Source organism: Prionailurus viverrinus, chromosome A2 (genome assembly GCF_022837055.1).
Source record: "Prionailurus viverrinus isolate Anna chromosome A2, UM_Priviv_1.0, whole genome shotgun sequence".
Taxonomy (NCBI): Eukaryota; Metazoa; Chordata; class Mammalia; order Carnivora; family Felidae; genus Prionailurus; species Prionailurus viverrinus.
Genome location: NC_062562.1, coordinates 7,660,982 through 7,681,049, shown reverse-complemented (window position 1 = coordinate 7,681,049; position 20,068 = coordinate 7,660,982). Strand labels below are relative to the sequence as shown.

At 59.2% G+C, this 20,068-nt stretch overlaps 2 protein-coding genes across 5 annotated transcripts; one reads left to right on the top strand and one right to left on the bottom strand.

Annotated features, from left to right (window-relative positions):
• Positions 1–4,608: 4,608 nt before the first annotated feature.
• ELOF1 (elongation factor 1) lies at positions 4,609–9,287 on the top strand. Of its 4 annotated transcripts, XM_047829963.1 has the most exons (5): positions 4,636–4,714; positions 5,357–5,405; positions 7,991–8,124; positions 8,281–8,351; positions 8,665–9,287. In XM_047829963.1, the coding sequence occupies exons 3-5, from the start codon at positions 8,009–8,011 to the stop codon at positions 8,727–8,729; spliced, it is 252 nt and encodes an 83-aa protein (XP_047685919.1). In that variant the 5' UTR covers positions 4,636–4,714; positions 5,357–5,405; positions 7,991–8,008; the 3' UTR covers positions 8,730–9,287. The 4 variants fall into 4 exon arrangements, with proteins under 4 accessions (XP_047685929.1, XP_047685938.1, XP_047685919.1 ...); XM_047829973.1 differs by lacking the exon at positions 5,357–5,405 and having other exon boundaries at positions 4,609–4,714; XM_047829982.1 differs by lacking the exon at positions 5,357–5,405 and having other exon boundaries at positions 4,633–4,718.
• A 3,100-nt stretch (positions 9,288–12,387) lies between these two features.
• On the bottom strand, positions 12,388–18,992 carry CNN1 (calponin 1). The gene is made up of 7 exons (XM_047829953.1): positions 18,842–18,992; positions 16,649–16,770; positions 14,432–14,498; positions 14,189–14,326; positions 13,898–14,008; positions 13,283–13,429; positions 12,388–13,183 (listed from the first exon to the last, which is right to left on the bottom strand). The coding sequence occupies exons 1-7, from the start codon at positions 18,902–18,904 to the stop codon at positions 12,938–12,940; spliced, it is 894 nt and encodes a 297-aa protein (XP_047685909.1). The 5' UTR covers positions 18,905–18,992; the 3' UTR covers positions 12,388–12,937.
• Positions 18,993–20,068: the final 1,076 nt, after the last annotated feature.

Genomic DNA, 20,068 nt, shown 5'->3' with positions numbered 1-20,068 from the left:
ACCGTTGCAATAAATGACCCTATGCATCTATTTCCTATATGTACAGACAGATTGGTAGGATACATCAGATACATTCCCCAAAGACTGCCCTTCTTTTAAAAAAATTTTTTTTTAATGTTTTTTAATTTTTGAGAGATAGAGCACGAGTGGGGAAGGGGCAGAGAGAGAGGGAGACACAGAATCCGAAGCAGGCTCCAGGCTCCGAGCTGTCAGCGCAGAGCCCGACGCGGGGCTCAAACTCACGAACCGCGAGATCATGACCTGAGCCGAGGTTGGACGCTTAACTGACCGAGCCACGCAGGTGCCCCGAGGTTTTATTTTTAAATAATCTCTACATCTAACATGGGGCTTGAACTTATAACCCTGAGATAAAGAGTCACATGCTCTACTGACTGAGCCCCCCAGGTGCCCCAGGAGTCCCTCTATATGACAGCCATGGAGCTTCCACCTGATGTCACTGGCTCCTTGCCGGGCCTGCTGAAATCCATTCCAGTCTTTCCCTCTTACCAACCAACTGCAGTGGGTGCCCCTGGCCCCCTGCTTTTTGTACATCTGTGCAAGTATGCACGCAAGAAAACTTCCAGAAGCAGAGCTGCATGAGGGCCTGTCTCTTCCAGTGGATGCTGAAAGCTGCAGACAAGCCCAGTTCCCCTCTGGGAGGGAGTTGAGTAACACCCACCCACAGCCAGCCAGGGCCACCCAGCCCAGGGCAGGTCCCAGTGCTCCCTTGGCCCCTCCCTCAACTGTCACTTCAGCCGCTACAAGGCAGGGACCCACTTGTTTGGCTCCAACGGTCAGCCTGAGCTGAGTGAAATGAAATCGCAACCCGGATAAAATGTAACTGAGGTCAGTTTTAGGGAGAGGAACTCAGGGAGTGTGACACCTTCCATTCGCTACTTTATAGAAGCTGATATTGTTGAATCGGTTGCAGATACAACCCCGGGGAGCATGTGTTAACTGTTAAAATTAAGCAAAGCTATCTTACCAAAATGCCAGCCCTGAGTTCCTTCCTGGGATTACTACTACCAGCCGAGCTCTACTCCCCAAAACACCATCGCTTCTAATCCTCACTCATGAGGCAAGGGCCAGAATCATCCTTGCTTCTCTGAGGACATTACAGAAACTCGACAGATTAAGTAACATGCCCAAGGTTATGCCCAAGAAGTGGCAGACCCTTGATCTGAACCGCAAGAGTCAAGGCGGTTCACAGCCACCCTGCCTGTTCCCACTGACTCAGAGGCTCCGGGCAGGGCAGGGATCTGAATCAGAAGTCAGCCCAGCGTCCCTGTTCACAGGGCCTGGAGCGTGGAATTAGCCCAATGTCCCTGTTCACAGGGCCCAGCACGTGGAAAGGAGAAGTGACCCACCCAAGCTGACACAGGGAACGAGTGACAGGAAGCGGGCTTGTCACCCAGGCTCCCTTCTCCACAACGACCAAGTGCTGTTGCCATGTACCAAGCACAAGCACCAGGCAGCTGGGGACCCAAGGAACAGCAAAAAGAAGAAAGCAGGGAGGACACTCGGGCTCAGAGGGGTTCCATCCAGCCCGGGGGACGAGGCCAGCTAGCACGCAGCCATTGTTAGAAAGATGCCTTCTAAACTTCAAGGAACTGGAGGCCAGAGATTCTCAAGGCCACCCACAGGCTTTCATATCCTCTCACTCTTCCCAAGCAACCGGCTGGGATTCGCCCATCATGGATGTTATCATCTCCCCGACTCCGCTCCTCACCCCAGGTGCCGGGACCGGCAGTGGCATCCTCTTGCAGCCAGCAGCTCGTCCTGGAGGTCAGGCCACCCCCTCAACACCCTCGCAGGCCAAGAACCACAAATAAGAAGGCGAGAGACCTGCCTTGCGAAAATGCACGGTCATCAGAGCAACGTGACGCCAGCTCGGAGCAAACGTCCGCAGGAAATCCGGAAACGAGTTCGAGAACACACGAGGCCGCAAGGCAGGTGGAAGGTGGTGCTGCAGTTGCGCGGGGAAGGTGTTATTTGCCTTGTCGATTTCCCCAGAGGACAGAGCCCTGATCCTCCTTCAGACCACACACACAAAAATAAAACCCAGAGGGACCACATGTTTGAATACAGAAATAAAACACCACAGGAGTCGAACGTGAACATCCACGTCTGAATAAGATGGGTCAGGGTAGCTCTGTTCATAATTGCCCCGGAGTGGCAATAACCCACACGTCCATCCATAGGTGCAAGGAGAAACAAATTGTGGTCCATCCACACGATGGACTACGACTCAGTGATAAAATGGGACAGACTGCTGATAGACATGACATGGACAAGTCTCCAGCTGAGTCAGCTGAGCAAAAGCAAGCGAAACTCAAAAGACTACAGAATGTATGATTCTGTTCATATGACTTTCTGAAAACTACATAAAGGAACTGAAAACAGGTCAGTTGATGCCAGGGGCTGGGCACAGGGGAAGGAATGGACTACAAAGAGACACGAAGAAAGTTTTGGGGGTGATGGAAACATCCGTTATCTTTTTCTTTTACTGTTTATTTACTTTTGAGAGAGAGAGAGAGAGAGAGAGAGAGAGAGAGAGAGACCGAGCATGAGCGGGGAAGGGGAAGTGAGAGAGGGGGACACAGAATCGGAAGCAGGCTCCAGGCTCTGAGCTGTCAGCACAGAGCCGGAAGCCGGGCTTGAACTCACGAACCTGCAAGATCATGACCTGAGCCGAAGGCGAACGCTTAACCGACTGAGCCACCCAGGCGCCCCAAAACATTCTCTATCTTAATTGTGGTGATGGTTTCATGCGTGTACACGTATGTCAAAACATGAAATTTCATAGTTTACATGCGATTTATTGCCTGCCAATCATATCTCAATAGAGCTGGGAAGGAAAGACGGTAGGAGAGAGTGAGAGAGAGAAATAGAAACAGAGAATGAGAAAGAAACAAACCCCACAATCATGAGCAGATATGGGATAGTCCATAAATACTATGGCCGAGTTGCACTACGAATTGTGTGACTACTAAAACCAAAGTTACCTGTACGTGTTTTGACTATTAAGTGTAAATAGCAAATCGATCCCTCCTGTGTGCACAAGTTTGTAGGAGCAATGCAAAAAAAAAAAAAGAGTCCGGTAGAGTCAGTTCCAAGGGTAACACTGCCCCCTAGGGGACACCCTGAAGATAGCTCGACCTAAAATACATCTTCCAAATTACTTTCCTGACCACTGTCAGGAAACGGCTCTTATCAGGGTCACCAGGGACCAAACACTTGCAAGGTCAACAGTCAATTCTCTTTCCACGTCTTAGTCAAACTCTCAACCACAGGTGACACAGCTGACCACCCTGTCTCGAAATACCTTCTTCTCAAGGCTCTGGGAAAGATCACCCACCTCTCTCTCCCCCTACCTCACTGGCCTACCCAGTCGCTTGCTGACTCCTCCTCTTAGCATCTAAGGTTGGGGTGCCCCTGGTCTCCTTCTTAGCCCTCTTCTTTTGCTATACTTTGCCCCTCACCCTGACACCAGGTGACTTCCTCTGGCCCCAAGGCTTCAAATAACCTCCCTAGGTGAATGACTCTCAACATCACTTCCAGATCCTTCACCTGACCGCCAGACTCCTCTTCCACTGGCCTGTTCCATCCCTCCTTTTGCTCGTCTCCAAAATCATGGCTAGAACACAACCCTGGACTTCTCCCTGCGCCTTCCTCATCAGAGGGAGAGGGAGCCCCCCGGGGCTCCAAGACAGGGGAGTGTCTGTTCCCTTCTCTCCTTCCCTCCATCAGAATTTCTGTGTAACTCCCGCTCAGCCTTCGATTTCAACCCGAGCGGCAGCCTCCCGGAGAAGCCTTCGCTAACCCCTCAGACTAGCTGGGCAGCCCCCTCCATCATCATATGCTCTGAGATCCATACGTTCTCCTCTGCTGAGCTGAAGGGTGTAGTAATTGAGCCTTTTATGTTTATGTCCAGCCTCTCCCCTAAACTGTGGGAACTGTAAAGCCTTATTCTCTCCTCGCCCGACTCCAACAGAGTCCTTAAGGTGCCCATGAGACCACGTGATCTGGCCCTTGTTTGCCTGTGCAATCTCTTCTATTATAACTTCGGCGCTCGGTGCGGTCCGCGGACCAGCGGCACGGACGTCACCGGGGAGCTAGTTAGAAATGCAGCCTTGTCATTGTCTTGTCTCAAGACCACACCCCTGACCTAATGGATCAGACCTGAATTTTAATCAGATCCGCAGGCTCTTATTAACGTTTGAGAAGAGCGTCCTACAATCTCCCCCATCCCCACGATTCAGCCGTACTGCTATTTGCAATTCCTTAGCACGGAAATCTTTTGAACGTGTCCGCAGCTGGGGAGATCCGGGCGGGCTGCGAGGGGCTGAGGCTTGAACTGGGAGACACGACACGTGCAGACGCTGCGGCCTAGAGCGAGGATGCCTTTCCAACGCCGGTCCGGCCCAGCCCACCGTCGCTGAACCGCCGGCACCGCGACAACTCCTCAGAAGCGGCGGCGCGCACCGCCTCAGGCCACGGCGCCAGCGCCCTCGCGCAGGCGCACTGCGACCCCGCCGCCCGGTAGGGTGTGCGAGTACGCATGTGCACCGAAAAGATGCGGGAGAAGGCGGGGCCTCCCCGCGGGGCGTTCCCGGCCGCAGGTTAGAGGAGGAGAGGGGGTTCCGCTTCCGGCTGGAGCCGGAAGCTACTGTCTCCCGGGTGAACGAGGCCGTCGCAACGAGGGGAGGCGAGTGTAGGTGACTGTTCGCCGGGGCGGGCGTTGGGGCCAGGCCGGGTTAGGCGATCTTCTACTGGGGGGGGGGGGGGGTGCTCACGGGATCCTGGAGGAGGCGTCGAGGGCCCCGGGGTTGGGGGGGTGGCCGGCCGGGGAGCTTGACTCCCCCGGACCCCAGCCCTCTAAGCGCGGCCGCTCGGAGGCCTGGCTCCGGGAGGGCGGGAGGCGACGCCGAAGCCTCGGTGAGCTTGGAGGGACCGCCGACCCTCCGCCTTTTGAAGGTTGGGAGCCGATCCCTTTTCTAGGCCCCTTTGGCGCGCTTGGACTTAGGTCGCCATAGGGCAGGCAGGGCCCCTGGAGCTTTGTGTACAGGCTAGACCCCCTTTCTGGTGTGTGATTGGGGGTGCCGTAGACGCCGGATAAAATGAGATTGTGGAGCCCATCCATACCTTCTGGTTCGGGAGCCTTATCTGTTCGTTCAACAAGTAGTTACTGAGCGCTTAATGCATACCAGGCACCGTGCCTGGTGTGGGGATTCAGCAGTGGGTAAATCGTGTCCCCCCCCCCCCGCCCCCAACACTGCATTCCACTAGGGGCAGATCTGAAATGAGGTTCAGAAATCTGCATTTTTGAGCATCCCTCAAGTGATTATATTAACAGGTGGTACCCAGGGCCAGGCTTCGGGAAAACAGAACACTGCCCGGAGCAGGTGAGGCAGGGGCTATAGAACTGGCTACGTTTGCGGAGGGGGGGGGGGGGGGGGGTCTGGCTGCTTTCCCCTGCGGGCCCATCTCAGACCCTTTCTCCCCATTGCTCCCTGAGCCTCAGCTGTACCAATCTTCTTGCTCTTTCGGGGGGCGGGAGGGGGGGAGCTGCTTCTGCCTCTGAGCCTTTGCAGTTGCTGTTCCATCAGTCTGGACTGTTTTGCACTGTCGCCTTCTCTCATCATTCAGGCCTCCGTTTAAATGACTTTTACCCAGAGGGTCCTTCCCACCCCGCTCCTAGGTGAAGTTGCCCCATTCCGGAAGTATTCCCTTAGCCCTGATCGATTCATCTCGTAGCACTTACTGGTAACGGAAATGATCTCTCTTATTAAGTTGTTAAGGGTCTGCCGTCGGCTACCAGCAGTTCCACAAAAGCAGACACTTTGCCTGCCTTGAGTGCAGCATTGCCGTGGTTCGCGGAGGGCCTGGCATCGGTTCATTCATTCATTGAGTAAACATTTGTCGAGCGCCAGCTCTGTGCCACCAGCAGTTGTAGGCTCTGGGGATACAAAGAAAAGACACAAGTCCCTGCCATCGTGGAGTGTACATTTGGAGGGAGGTGGACAGGGTAGGAGGTGCAGGGAGAGCCATAGGGAGGCTGTTTTGAAAATGACCAGGACTGGGGACTCGGACTACGGTTTTGGCTCTGGCGAGAAGAGAAGCGGGCAGGTTCTGGATGTCTTTTAGAGGTAAAGCCGCAGGATCAGGATCCGATAAGGGATGTGAGAGGGAGTGGAAGGAATCGAGGGGGAGTCCAAGGTTTGTGCCAAGATGGGTTTGCTATCTGCTGAGCTGGGGAAGACGGAAGGGGCCTGTTGAGGTGTCAGCAGCTTGGGTTTTGGACGGGTTATGTTGAAAAAGTGGGTTAGCATCCGGGGAGGGTGTAGCCGAGGCAGGTAGACGAGCCAGTCTGCAGCGGAGAGGAAACGGTGAGGGTGGCAGATCGGGAAGCCTCAGTGTAGAGGAGGCATTTGAAGCCCTGAGGCTGGGCGAGGTCTCTACGGAGGTGAGAGCAAATGGAGAGGAGCCCAAAGATTGAGCTCATGGGCTCGTGTATCATGGAAGTCCGGGCCGGGGCCGGGGGAAAGCATCAGCAGAAATTGCAAGGCCCCACCAGTGAGGCCGGGGCAGAGTGCAGGGTCCTGAGAGCCGCATGGGAAGGGTGGGAGGACGGACCAGTGCGTCCAGTGCCCTGAGGAGGCGGGGAACTGCCCCCTGGGGGGAGCAGTATTGGGGGGGGGGGCGGGTAGAGGGAGGAAATGAAGACCGGGAATGCAGGCAGCTCTTCTAGAGTTCTGGTCTTTATTCCTGTGTCACGGAGGAAGAGCCACACAGGTGGAGTGTAGGGGGGACAGGGAGAGGGGAGAGTGCCTGGGGACGGTGATCCTAGAACCCTGAGCTCAGTGCCTGGCGTGGGAGGCCCCTGTCTCCAAGACACCTGTCCCTAGATGTGCCTCTGCCGCTTGAGCCCATCATCTTCCCCCAGCATCTTGTTCTTCCTGTGCGTTAGGCATCAGAGGATGATGCCACCTTCTCCCCCTACCCACCCTGTCCATCCCCCACCACCTTAGGAGTCATCCCGGTCCCTCCTTCTCTGGCCACACGCTGAGACTCTCTCACCCCCCGCCATCCCTCCACCCTGAACAGCCCTGGCGTGGTTCTGACTTCATCTGTATCCACACCTCCGACCTGTACTCCTCGATGCCCTAGAAAGGCAGTGATTTCATCCTTTGTCTCCCCACTGCCCACCCTCCCACCCAGGATCCATCCAGACCCTTCCCTCCTGCCCCCACTCCCTGTTTAGCCTGCCCCTCGCCACCCCCTGCCCCATGTGGTCCCCCAACGCTGGCCGGGGCCCTCAGACACCTGTCTTCGGTCACGGTATGTGGCAAGGACCGGAAATGCTTGTCCCCCCGTCTCTGCCCACCAGCCCCTTGTGTGTGGAGAGTTAGCCCAGGGGGCTTCTCTGGAGGATCTGTCCTATCCCTTGAGTGTCATTCCTCCTAGGTGTCCCTTGTGTGTCCCTTTGACGAGAGGAGTAGCTTCTCCCAAAAGCGCCGGCTTCTGGGCACTTAGGCTGTGCCCATCCCCGCGCAGCTGGTCCGTCAGAGCCTCTTGCGTCATCCTCACCAGGAACAGTGGCGTCCTGCCTGGGTGCTGAGGATGGGTGGGCCGGGTCCCGTGCTCGGCACTCCGTGTACCGTTTGTCATGGCAGCCGCACAGACCCCTGTGTGGGTAGCAGCCTCATCTCTGTTTTACTGACAGAACACTGAGGCACAGAGAGCTTAAGTCACCTGCCCGGGGCCACCCAGCAAGTGGAGGGCCACGATTAGAACTCGGGCCACCTGTTGCCAGAGCCTGCTCCCATTCCCCGCCCAGAGTGTGCCTGGATCCGCCGCCTACCTGGGGACTGGGAGCCTCATCCCTCAGAGGCAGAGCCTTCTTCCCAGCCTGCCCCCTAGAGCATCGAGCTGGAGGGCTCTGGGGGTCCCCTGGGTTGCTGACTCCTGTCCCCCACCGCCACCGCAGGTTTGCCCTCCTACAGACATGGGGCGCAGAAAGTCCAAACGGAAGCCACCCCCCAAGAAGAAGATGACAGGCACCTTAGAGACCCAGTTCACCTGCCCCTTCTGCAACCACGAGAAGTCTTGTGACGTGAAAATGTGAGTGGGGGACGGGGCCTCCCCTCTCCTCCCAGAGTCGGGAGGCAGCTTCCCTGCTCCCACCATCCTTTCTGCCCCAGGCCCTCCCACTTAGGGCGATCGTCACCCATAGACGCGGCCTCCTTTACTCACCAGCCCCTCCTCCTCCTGTTCCAGGGACCGGGCCCGCAACACCGGAGTCATCTCGTGTACCGTGTGCCTAGAGGAGTTCCAGACGCCCATCACATGTATCCTTGGGAAACCAGGCTCTTGCGGGGAAGTGGGGTGGGTGGGGAGGGGTGGGGGCAGTCAGGGCTCCCCTGCCCCGGGTGGGCTGCTCTAGGGCACCTGGCCAGGGGCGAGGGGACTGGATCCAGTTCTTTGCTCCTCTGGCCCTCCTGCTTACGCTTTTGTGGGCCGTGACCTCCCCGGGGCGGGGACAAGGCGCCACCTGCTGACTTGCGTAGGGTGCGGGGCGGGGATCCGGCTGACACCAGTGAGAGGGGTGCGTACAGGGAAGGGGCCCGATGCCACCAGTTGCCCTTGACCTCAGCGGCCCAGATCTGTCAGAACCGGTGGACGTGTACAGCGATTGGATAGATGCCTGCGAGGCAGCCAACCAGTAGCGATGCAGAGGACCCACTCCCGCGGCAACCCTGCCTGCCGTGGACCTGCCCCGCTGGGTGCCAATCCAGAGACATTCCAGGGTCCGCGGTGTGGGTCCAGGGCCTTCACAGCCCTCTGCGTGTATGGAGTGGGTGTGGGTGTGAGTGTGGCCGTGGCAGCGTGCCTGTGGGCACGGACTGGAGTTGAGGCGGGGTTGTTGGGCCCCCCCGGGGGCCTGAAGTGTTTCCCTTGGCTCTGAAAGCCTTTAACTTGCTTGCTCCTTCTCGGGGCCCGCGTCCTGATGTTCTGGGCAAGGACAAGCCCAGCAGAGGCTGCCAAGGGACTCTCCAGCCTCCTCACCCATCTCACCAGCACCGTGTGAACTGGACTGCCCCCCGCCCCTCCCCTGCCTCCCAAGGCCTGTGGCCTGGGATTCAAAGCCACAGTCCCACAGGCCCCGTGGCTGGGACCTGGCAGAACAGCCCCTTTTCCTGTTTAGTTGCTTTTGTAGAGGAGGAAGGGGCTGGGCTGGGGATCGCCGTCGGTCACGAGCCCCTAAATAAAGCAGCTGATGCAAACTCCTGCTTCTTTGTGATTTCCTGGGTTCTGGGTCAGGCCCAGGGGTTCAGTGAGGGAGAGGGGGAGACTGAAGCACTCAGAGGTGGCCTGGCGGGCCATTGGAAATGGGGTTTGGTCAGTCCTTCAAACTGTCCATTTTGTCCATGCAACAGGCATTCGGGGTGAAACCATGGCAGTGCTGGGCCCGAGGCACACGGATGAACCCACAGACACCTGGCCAGGCATTTACAGGCACAACAGAAAATGGGGCCAATGGAGCCCGGGGTGACCAGAGAAGGCTTCCTGGGGGGCGGTCCGAAAGAAGAAGTGATACTCAAGGGCCACCCTGTGCCAGAAGCTGCTCTCAGGCTTGCCTGCCCTGCCCCCCCACCCCACCCCCTGAAAGGTGCCTGTGAGGTAGGTGCCCCAGGCTCACAGGTGAGGAATTGGGCCAGAGATGGCAAGTCACCGGCCCAACGTCCCACAGCCAGAAAGCTGCAGAGTTGGGCCTTGAACCTGGGAGGCCTGGCGTCACAGCCCAGGGTCTGACTGCCTAAGAGTCCAGGGTCCAGGCCGAGAGAACAGGTCTCTGCTTCCAGGGCTGCAGGGGTGACAGCATTGTGGAGGAGTAAGGGTCCGGGAAAGGGACCTTTTTCCGAGGGTGGTGAGGGGGTCTCTGAAGACGAGGTGGGGCCGATGCTGGTGCGGTGTAATACATTTTGGTCCCTATCTCTAGTTCCTGGCACAGCTCCTCAACCCCTTGGAATTTCCTGAATGGCAGCATCTTTTGTCAACAGAGCCCGTTTTGATCACACCTACGTTCATGCCGATCGCTGTGGGGCCCCAGATCAGCCTCAGGATGGGGCTGGTCACCAGAAGGTCCGCGATCACTGAGTGGGACCCTCACTCAGTAACACCCACAACCTCTGAGGAAGGGAAAGGGGGGCTACAGATTAAGCTGTATAACAACTTCAACAAGATTTGACAAGCTTGGGGGGTCGGTGAACCCACAGAAGTGCTGGGGGAGTGGGGTGCCCCTTCTCCCGACTTGGACCCATACACCGGCTCCATCGAGCGCCTCCTGATTTATATTCTTTTCTAATAAACCGGTAATCTAGTAAAACACAATGCTTCTCTGAGTTCTGTGAACCACTCTAGTAAATTAACGAAATCGGAAGAGGTGGTTGTGGGAATCCCTGATTATCACTGGTCGGTCAGAAGCACAGGTCATAACCTGGACTTGGAATTGGCCCTAAAGGGGAGGGACAGCCTCCTAAGACTGAACCCTTATCCTGGGAGATCCAATGCTGTCTGTCTCCAGGTCGTGTCAGAATTGAGTGAATTGCTTGGTTTTGGAAAAAATGCATCTGAACCTTGCTGATGGACGGTGCCGTCAGATGGTCTTACAGGTGTGGAGGTCCTGACGCTCTGGCAGCTTGGGGCCCATCAGCACCCGCACCCGGCTTTGAGCCTGGGCAGCAGGTGGCCTGTGCTTTGCATTCCTCGTTGGGACAGCAGAAAGGACGCTAGAACGTTCCAGGGCCATGCTGAGACTGGAGGGGCCTAGCACAGTGCCTGGCACGGTTTAAGTGACTCTGGGACCCACTCAGGGCACTAAGGGGTGTGGGACAGCCGAGGGGGGATGCTGAGCTAGCCACCAGGCCCGGCCACTGGGTCTGGCATGTTCCCCCACTCCCACCTGGAAGCCCACCCTACCCTGCCCTTCCTGTGGTGCTCTTGCCTCCCCCCTCCAAGGTCCCAGGCAGGAGCCAGTGGGCACGGGCGGAGCGGTGGACAGGTGCCTGGGCGGGGGGTGCCCTCTGGGGTCCAGCAGAAAGGGGGCTCATTCCTCTGGCTTCCAGGGCCCGCCCACCCCAGTCACACAGGCCAAGTGCTAATATGGTGCTGTTTTCTCGAGGAGGCAGGGCCCTGGGCCAGGCATGGATCCTCCTCGGCATAGCTCCCTCTGTGCTGGCCCTGGGGGAGCAGGACTTGTACTAGCCAGGCCAAGAGCGCCTGGAATCCCTTTTACGAGGCCCCAGGGGCTGTGTGCGTCCGTGCACGCGGGTCTTCTGGTGTGTCTCCGCAGTCCCCGTGTTCCAGCTTCATCCCCTGCTGTGCGTAAGGAAGGGGACACCACCGTTCTGTAACCACCTGCCACCCCCACCCCCACACGGCCGCACCCTCCCCTTGGAACTCTGACAGGTGGTGCCTTCCAGGCAGGACCGCTGGCGCTCACATCACTGGGAGGACAGGGGTCCCTCTGAAACGTGGAGAGGTGGGGGCTGTCCACAGACTCCGAGGGCCCTGGGCTGGCAGGCCAGGCTCGGGAGTCAGCCCTCAGAAGAGGGCAGAGAGCGAGCTGGGCGCACAGGGCGGCCGCGCCTGGCAGACGGCTACTCCCCTGCCCCGTGCCAGTCTACAAAGGGCCCTTGCCCCGCGCCCCCAAAGTGCCCATCCTGCCCCACTGCCTTGTCCCCTCCCACCTCCCCACAATCCGGGGCTGAAGGGTCCCGCCTGCCCACGGGGACCTCCGGAACCTGGCTTGACCACGTTCATTGGTCAGTACCAAATGCCTTCCCCCGTCCGGGGGTGTCATTTCAGCTTCCCCATGTCCCCAGGAGGCTCTCTGACCTCATTTTCATGTTGGGAAAACAGGCCTAGGGAGGGCAAGTGACTTGCCCGGAGTCAGTCAGCGTGTGAGAAGCAGAACTGTGTGATTCACACCCCATCTAGCCTGTCCCGGCGCTTGGGCACTTTTACACCCCCCCCTCCCCCCACCCCAGACTTCCCAGAAAGGCACACGGGGGCCCAGCACGTGCGCATGGATATTATGTGTGAGGGTGTGCGTTTACGTGTCCTGAGTGGGAGTGTGTGCCGCACGCGTGCATCTGTGCAAGGGGAGTGTGTGTGCTCCACACACACAAAGTAGGGCACGGATTCTGCGTGTGAGTGCCTGTCCCGGGGCCCGCCAAGTGGCCGCGCGCTCCGTGTGCACATCTGACGGTGTGAGCGTTGTGCCCCTGCAGACGCGTATGCGGGACGCGGAGCCGATCCGAGCAAGGCTGTTTGCACGGGTGCAAGAGACACGCGGGCTCCAGCAAAGAGCAGCCCCGAGTCCATGATTTTACAGCCGTTTATTGTGCTCCAGTGAAATAGAAAAAGAAAGTGCTCGCGTTACAAACGCCGCTGTCACATCCACGTATGCCTGTCGCTGCAAACCAAACCGCGTGTGTCCGCTGGGTCTCTGGGCATGCAGTTTGCTCCCACTGTGGGAATGGGGCGGGGGCAGGCCGAGCCTGGGCTCTGGGGGTTTTGCTTGGAGGGGGGGGACTTCTTGTCCTGGGGGGACCCACTTGTGAGGGGGGAGGGAATGACAGCCGGGGTAGCCTTGCTCAGTGCGTCCTCTGGGTGCTGTTGGGAACACCCGGCTCGGTGTTGGGTCCCGCGGCGCTCCAGGGAGGAGGGCCCCCTCCCCTCCCCCGCAAGCCCCCCAGTTTGCCCCCCTCCCCCACCAAATGCTAACCCTGTGGGCAGGTGCCGGCGGCGGGGGGGCGGGGGGACGCCATGCAGGGAGAGGGGTCGACGGGGGCGGCGCGGCCCCTGCCGAGAGCAGCAGGCAGCCTCCCTGGGGGGAAGGCGGGGCGGGGGGGTGGGGGGCCCCAGGGCCCTAGGCCGAGTTGTAGTAGTTGTGCGGGTGGTGGTTGTGGGCAGGCTCGCCCAGCTCCGGGTACTCGGGCGTCAGGCAGTACTTGGGGTCATAGACCTGGCGCGGCAGCCCGTACACCGTCATGCCCCGCTGCGAGGCCCCCTTGTTGCTGCCCATCTGCAGGCTGACGTTGAGCGTGTCGCAATGCTCCATGCCCAGCCCCGGCTCGAAGATCTGTCGCTTGGTCCCGGGTGCGGTCATCCCGGCCTGCAGAGGGCGCAGCCCGTCAGACCGCGGGCACCCAGCAGGGCAGGGGCCACCCCAGCGGCCCAGCCCGCGGCCCCCTCCCCCCCCCCCCCCACGCACCTGGCTGGCCCCCTTGTTGCTGCCCATCTGCAGGCTGATGGTAGCCTGGTCCAGGGGCTGGTCCGTGCCCAGCTTGGGGTCGTACAGGTGGCGCCGGGTGCCGTAGGCCGTCATGCCCTGCTGGCTGGCAAACTTGTTCGTGCCCATCTAGGAAGGAGAATCAGCCCGAAGGTCACAGAGCCTCACCCGGGGCCACAAGACAGAGCGTGTCGGCGGACCCTGGCTCGCCCTCTGCCGAGGCACCTGCTTCCATTGTCAGGCTCCGGACTGGACACTGAGGCCCAGAAAAGGCAGGTCACGTGGCCTGTAGGTGGCTCCGAGCCCCGGGGCCTGGCTTCCAGGGTTCGAGCCCCAGCGCGGCCACGTATCACGCAGGCAATCGTGGTAAGTGAGCCAGCTTCTCCAGGCCCCAGTTTCCTCATCTGGATAAAGGGTGTAACAATAGCACCCACCGCTAAGAGCCACTGGATGCCAAGCACAGTGCCCGGCATACATCCGAGGTAGGGCCAAACAGCCTGTGCCCCAAAGCCTGCCGGGACCGGGGTGCCCTCCTGGCCTCCTTGACCTCCCCGCCCAGCTCAGCAGCAAGACCCCCCGGTGAAGAAGGGGCAGTACCTGAAGCCCGATGATGTTCCTCCCTTCTCGTAGCTTCTCTGGCTCAAATCTCCGTTCCTGCTTCTCCGCGTACTTCACCCCTACGTTCACTTTATTCCCTTTCGTCTTGGCCTGGGGAGGGCCAAGGGAGCAGGGACTGACAAGGGAGCCTCCAGGCACCGTCCCCAGTTAGCACCTGCTCCCCTCTCCCACCCATGCTGGGCCCCGGGGGCACGAGTGGCCCCCACTTGCATCCTAGCCCACACCCTCCACAGCCCACCCACCCCACGCCCACCCTTCAGCCTCACTCACCATGCTGGCCAGGGCCAGGAGGGTAGACTGCACCTGGGTGTGGTTGGTGTTCTCAAACAGGTCGTTGGCCTCGAAAATGTCGTGGGGCTTCACCCCATACTTGGTGATGGCCTTGATGAAGTTGCCGATGTTTTCCAGCTGGAGGGGAGCAGGCGCCAGTCAGTGGAGGGAGGGGGGGGGGGGAGGGCCGAGGGGCGGTGTGGGCCAGGGGTTGAAAGAGTTCAGAAAAGAGGCTGGGCTCACCTGGTGCCAGTTTTGGGTCGACTCATTGACCTTCTTCACGGAGCCCGGCTGGAGTTTATTGATGAACCTACAAGGAGCCGGGGAAGGCAGCGAGGAAGGTACGCCCAGCCCCGCGGGACAAGGGGTCAGGGTGACAGCCAGTGGGCGATGTCGCGGGTTCCCACGGCAACCAGCTCAGCTGCGGCCCCGCTGATCCACCCCGCACACCCGGGCAGGACTGAGATGGGAAATCGGGACCTGGGCTGGGGTCTCTAGCAGAAAGTCCCCTTATCCCAGGCTTGCAGGAGTCCCCTGCTGTGACCTTGTCTCCCTGGCAACCACCTTTCGGGCTGCTGGTCCTCTCCAGGCATCTGCACTGTGGAAAGCCTGCGGCCTGGGCCTCGGACTTCCCTTCCTGGCCACACTCACCCCCTTGATCTCCTCCAGTCTCTTGACCGCAAATGCCACCGATACGCCAACAGCTCCCCAGTGTCTCCGTGCAGCCGGGCCCCTCACTCCCCAATCCAGCTCCCTACATGCTATCTCAAATCCAGTGCACCCACCCCTGCCTCCTGACACCCACTTCCCCCAACTCAGCCCCTTCCATCTTCCCACGCTCATTAAACACAGCCTTCCAGGTGCTTGGGCAAAGCCCTCAGACTTGCCTCTGACTCTCCTATCCTTTTCTCCCATCCACACACCCAAGCACTCAGCAAGTCCTTTGGCTCTGCCTTCCAAAGACATCTAGAAGCCCACAGCTCCTTGCCACTCCCACCCTGCTCCAAGCCGCCCACATCTCTCTCCTGGGCTCTTTGCAGGGGCCTCCCTGGGGCTCCCAGCTTCCACCATGTCTCCTCCCGACCCTTCATCTTGTAGCTCGAATGGTCTTTTCAACAATAATTCTAGTTACTTCCCAACTCAAAGCTGTCCCATGGTTTCCCTTCAGAATAAAGATCCTAATACTTAGCATGACTGAAAGTGTGCCCCCCCCCCGCCCCGCTCCGCCCAGCTAACTCCCTCCACCTCCTCATATCTCTCCTGGTTGTTCCTCGAACACACTACACTCGCTCACTCCCACCTCAGGGCCTTTGCACGGCTGCCCCCCTGCCTGACCCACTCTCCCCTCAGACGCCCTCCCAGGTCCCTCCCTCACTTCATCCAAGATTCCTCTCAAATGTTACCTCTTCAGAAAGACCTTCCAGGTCATTCTGTACAAAGCAGCCACCCTTTTCCCCACCCCGGCCCCCCGTCCTTCCCCACCAGACTTTTCTCCACGGCACTTCCCACCCTCGGCAAGTATGTTATGTGATTATCTCATTGATTATTTGATCGATCTGCCCTCACTAGGACGAAAGCTCTACGTGAACTCAAAGTCAAGTCTGTTTTGTTCATTATCCCCAGTGCCTAGACCTGGCACACAGCAGGTGCTCCATAAATTCTCGCATGAATTTATGGAGCACATGCATATGAATTATGCATGAAGGACTGAATGGGGGGAGGTGTGGGGGGTGGGCTTGGCACTCTTTAATGTCCAAGCAACCCTGTCCGAGCTGGGACCCCAAGGTGTCCCCCTATTCCTTGTCCCGAGTGGATACGACAGAACAGGATCTCCCCACCCTGCCACCTTTCCAGCACCTAGATCTTGGGAAGCCTGCACCTTCGGGAAGCTTCTCAAGGGCATTCTCTGGCCACCATGGTCACCCTGCCCTGGGTCAGACTCAGAGATGCAGACAGGACCCCCACTGGGCTCAGGGCCCTAGCCAGCATTAACGTTGCTGTGGAATCTGGAATCAAAGCTTGGGAGCTGCGTGGGCTTTCATTTCTCTCGATGATTTAAGTTCTGAGAAGAGTAGAAGATGGGGACCTACTTAAATGACTGTGGTATATCTCTCGTGTCAAGCCAGTGATGGACAGCCATCATTGCCTGTTGCCCTCTGGCCACGATCTCTCTTTCTTGGAACTTGGAACTCTTGGAGGCCATAAATGGGCCCGCCCTGCCTTCCTAGATTCTGGAGTCACTTCTGTTGGAACAGTGTGGGACTTGGGGCCATGTGTTTTACCTGAGCCTCAGTTTTCTTTCCTGTTAAAGGGGCACAATGATTATTTGCCACCACTGTTCCCAGGTCTCGGATATAAAGTGCCTGACCCGGCTTGGAGCCCCTAGTTGGTTGAGGGGCTGAGGGGCGGGGATGAACGCCCAGGTTGAGGGCAGCCCAAGGCAGAGTCTGCTCCACTCACTCGCAAAGAATGATGCCATCTTTGAGGCCGTCCATGAAGTTGTTGCCGATGCGGCGCCCTGTCACCCCCTCGATCCATTCTCGAAGCTCCTGCTCCCGCTGGTGGTCGTACTTCTGGGCCAGCTGGGGGTGGGGGGCGCAGAGAAAGTGGTGAGGACGCAGCGTGGAGCAGACTCAGTCCTCGGACCCCATCTGATATTCCCTGGGCCTGATCTTCTTCATCCCCTTCCCAACTAAGGCAATTCTGCCCCAGCGTCCATGGGGGGGTAGGGTGGGGGTTGAAGTGGGCTGAGGGCCAGGGCTGAGGTGGCACCTGCCCAGGGGGCCATTCCGGACATTCTGAGGTTTGGCACCAGAGAATACGGACAAGGCGGGGGGGGGGGGGGGGGGGTGGAGAGCGGGGGTACTCAGAGCTGGGGGCGGGGCGGTGCCTGGCCTCTTGGTTCCCCCTCCAGGCCAAACTTGGGGCTTAGCTTCCCAGGGGCCCTGCCCGTCCCCCCCTGCTGGAAGCCTGGGCCCCCAGGCAGGGGAGGAGGAGCCCTAAGGAGGTGCCCTGAGTACTGCCTTGCAGGGGACTGTCCTGTCTTGCATGCCTGCCTCAGTGTTTCTTCAGGCCCTCATCTCCTGGGCTCCAGCTCCGGGTGGAGGGGCCGGGAGCTCGTCTCCGTCTTACTCCTGGCCCCGTGCGTGTGGCCGTATTTCTCCCTCTCCCCATCCCCGTGACCTCTCTCTCTCTCTCCAACCCTGTCTGTCTTTCCTTGGCCCTGTCTTCCTGTCCCCATCCCTCCGCGTCTGGCTGGGGGTGGGGCTCCTGGTGGGGCCATCTCTGCCTCGCGGCTGGTCTCCAACTCCAGGTTCCCTGCCTCTGGTGGGGGTGGGGCTCGTCCGGCTCCTCTCTCGGCCTCCCCATCCCTGTCTCGGTCTTATCTCGCTCGTGGCTCACCCTCCCCATCCGTCCCTCTCAAGTCTCTGGGCTCCCAGACTCTCCGTCCCTCTCCGTCCCTCGCCCTCTGCCCCCCTCCCCACGTTGCCCCCCTCCGTTTCTCCAGAACCCTCAGCCCCAGCCCCGACAGGCTCCCGGACTCTGGGGGACGGAGCTGGCCCTTCTCCTGGGGGAGGAGGAGGTGGGAGGGGGCGGCCCCTCACCTGGCCCCGGCCCTGCCGCCCCCCTCCCCATCAGCCCGGCTTTATAAAGCAAACCGGCCCTTATATAGCGCGGCCCCGCGGGCCGGGCTCCCCGAGGCCGCCTTATAAGGCGCGGCGGCTTCTCGCGGCTCTGGGGCCGGCGCTGGGGGGGAGGGGGGCGGCGCTGGGATCGCTCCCGGCCCGCGCACCCGCCCCCCCCCCCCCACCAGCCCCCTCCTCCAGCAGCCAGGATCCCCCGACCCTGGATCCGATTCCAGCTCTCCGCGTCCTCGCTGTACACCGGGACAAGCCACCCCGAGCCTCAGTGTTCCCCTCTGTCAAATGGGGCTGGGACTCCTCCCCTGGCAACGCTTACGGGAGCATTCCAGTGAGTTGGGGACTTCAAGTTCACTGCCCTGCAGAAGCTGAACCCCCATTCGGGTGTGTGTGTGTGGGGGGGGGAGGCCAGAATCCTAGCTCTGCAGCTCCCTTATTTAGAACCCTAGCTACTTACCCCTCCTCTCTGAACCTCAGTTTACCCATCCATAGCATGAAGGTGGTGTGTGCATGTTCTCCCAGCCCAAAACGAGGACACGTCCGTCGTGTCCCTAATGCTCCCTCTCTGACCTCCCCAGCTGTCTCCGTCCCCCCCCCCTTCAGGATCTCCCACACTTTCTGGGCCTCCCTTCCCCACCATCCCAGCTCTCAACCACTCCCCAGTTCCTTTTTGAGATGGTGGGTGCAAGGAAGATCAAGTCCTTTCCCAGCCCCCTGCCCCCCAACATAAAAGGAACAGGGGACAGGTTAACAGGAGGCTCTGATCAAGCGGGGTCTTCACCAGGGACTGACCTCCTCAGTTTACCTGTATGGTTGCCTCATGCCCCCCATTTTACACGCCCCACCCCAACAGTCGCTGAGGGCTCTGGGATGCTCAGGATGGGGAGGAAGGCGGGCCGTACCCCATATTTGTCCTTTTGTCCCCTCTGGTCCCAAATCACATGGGATAGACCAGAGCCCCATGGCGCCGTTGGCCTGCCAGGGTGTATGGGCCGGGGTCGGGGGGGCCTACCTTGTTCTTGACCTCAGCCGACAACCCATAGGCGGGGCCCCGGTTGAAGTGAGCAGAAGACATGCTGGCTGGTGGTGGGCAGAGGCACTGAGGACTGAGGCAGCAGCTTAAGGCTCCGTCTGCAGCCCCTTCTTCCCTCCTCACACGTTTTTGAAGCTCCGGAGGCGGCCCGGGCCTCTTCCAAGGCCGTCCCATTGGCCGCAGGGGCCTGCCAAGGGGCGGGGCACCCCCCACCTCGGCCACCCCCCTCTCCCCCCCACGTGATGTCAGGGCCTTGGTATTGGGAGCCGATTGTGTCATTGTTTCCACCTAGGGGGGCGGCCTGGGTTATTATTGGGGTGGGGGGCTTGGTCATAAGAGATCAAGCTTTCCCCATCCTTCCCTACCCTCCACTGTTCTTTGGACCTCTGGCAGGGTCACCTAGTCTCTCCGTGTCTGTCACTGAGGTCACCTCTCCTTGTCTGTCTCCGGTCTTGAGGCAAGACCGCAGCCCACAGTAGCTTAGTGAGCACCACCCTGGGTTTAGCTCCAGACGCCAACGGTCTGTAGCTGAGCCTCTGTTGCCACATCTGTGAAATGGACCAATGGACAGTCCATGCCCGGTGTGGAGTGCCTGGCACAAGAAAGGACTCAGGATAAGGCCAGTTTTTCCCCTGAGCGTCTGGCACCCCACTTCCGTCCCCTCCGGTCCCTCGGAAGGACCTGGGGGAGCAGAGATCCTGGATTTTACCCTCCCCATCTACCTGCGGGTTGCCTTGGCCGTGGGGCATCTGTGTTAGCAGGTTTCCTTGTCCCAGCCAGGCCGGCCTGGAGGGATCCCGCGTAAACAGCCCCATCTGGCCAGATCTCACCCCCGGGGACCACAGAGGAGGATGACATTGACCACATCATGCCACTTATGGCAAAGCCACGTTAGTGACACTTGGATGATGTCAGCAATATCTGCCATATGCTAAGGGCACGGCTGTGATATGCTGATATGACAGCGGCTCTTATGTCAGGCCCTGTTACAAGGACTGTACATGTACCAACTCATGCCTCACAACGCCCTTAGAAAGGGATGCTGTTACTTTTTTTAAGTGAATTTATTTATTTTATTTTTTAAAAAATTTTTTAATGTTTATTTATTTTTGAGAGAGAGATAGACAGGGTGCGAGCAGGGGAGGGGCAGAGAGAGAGGGAGACAGAATCCGAAGCAGGCTCTAGGCTCTGAGCTGTCAGCACAGA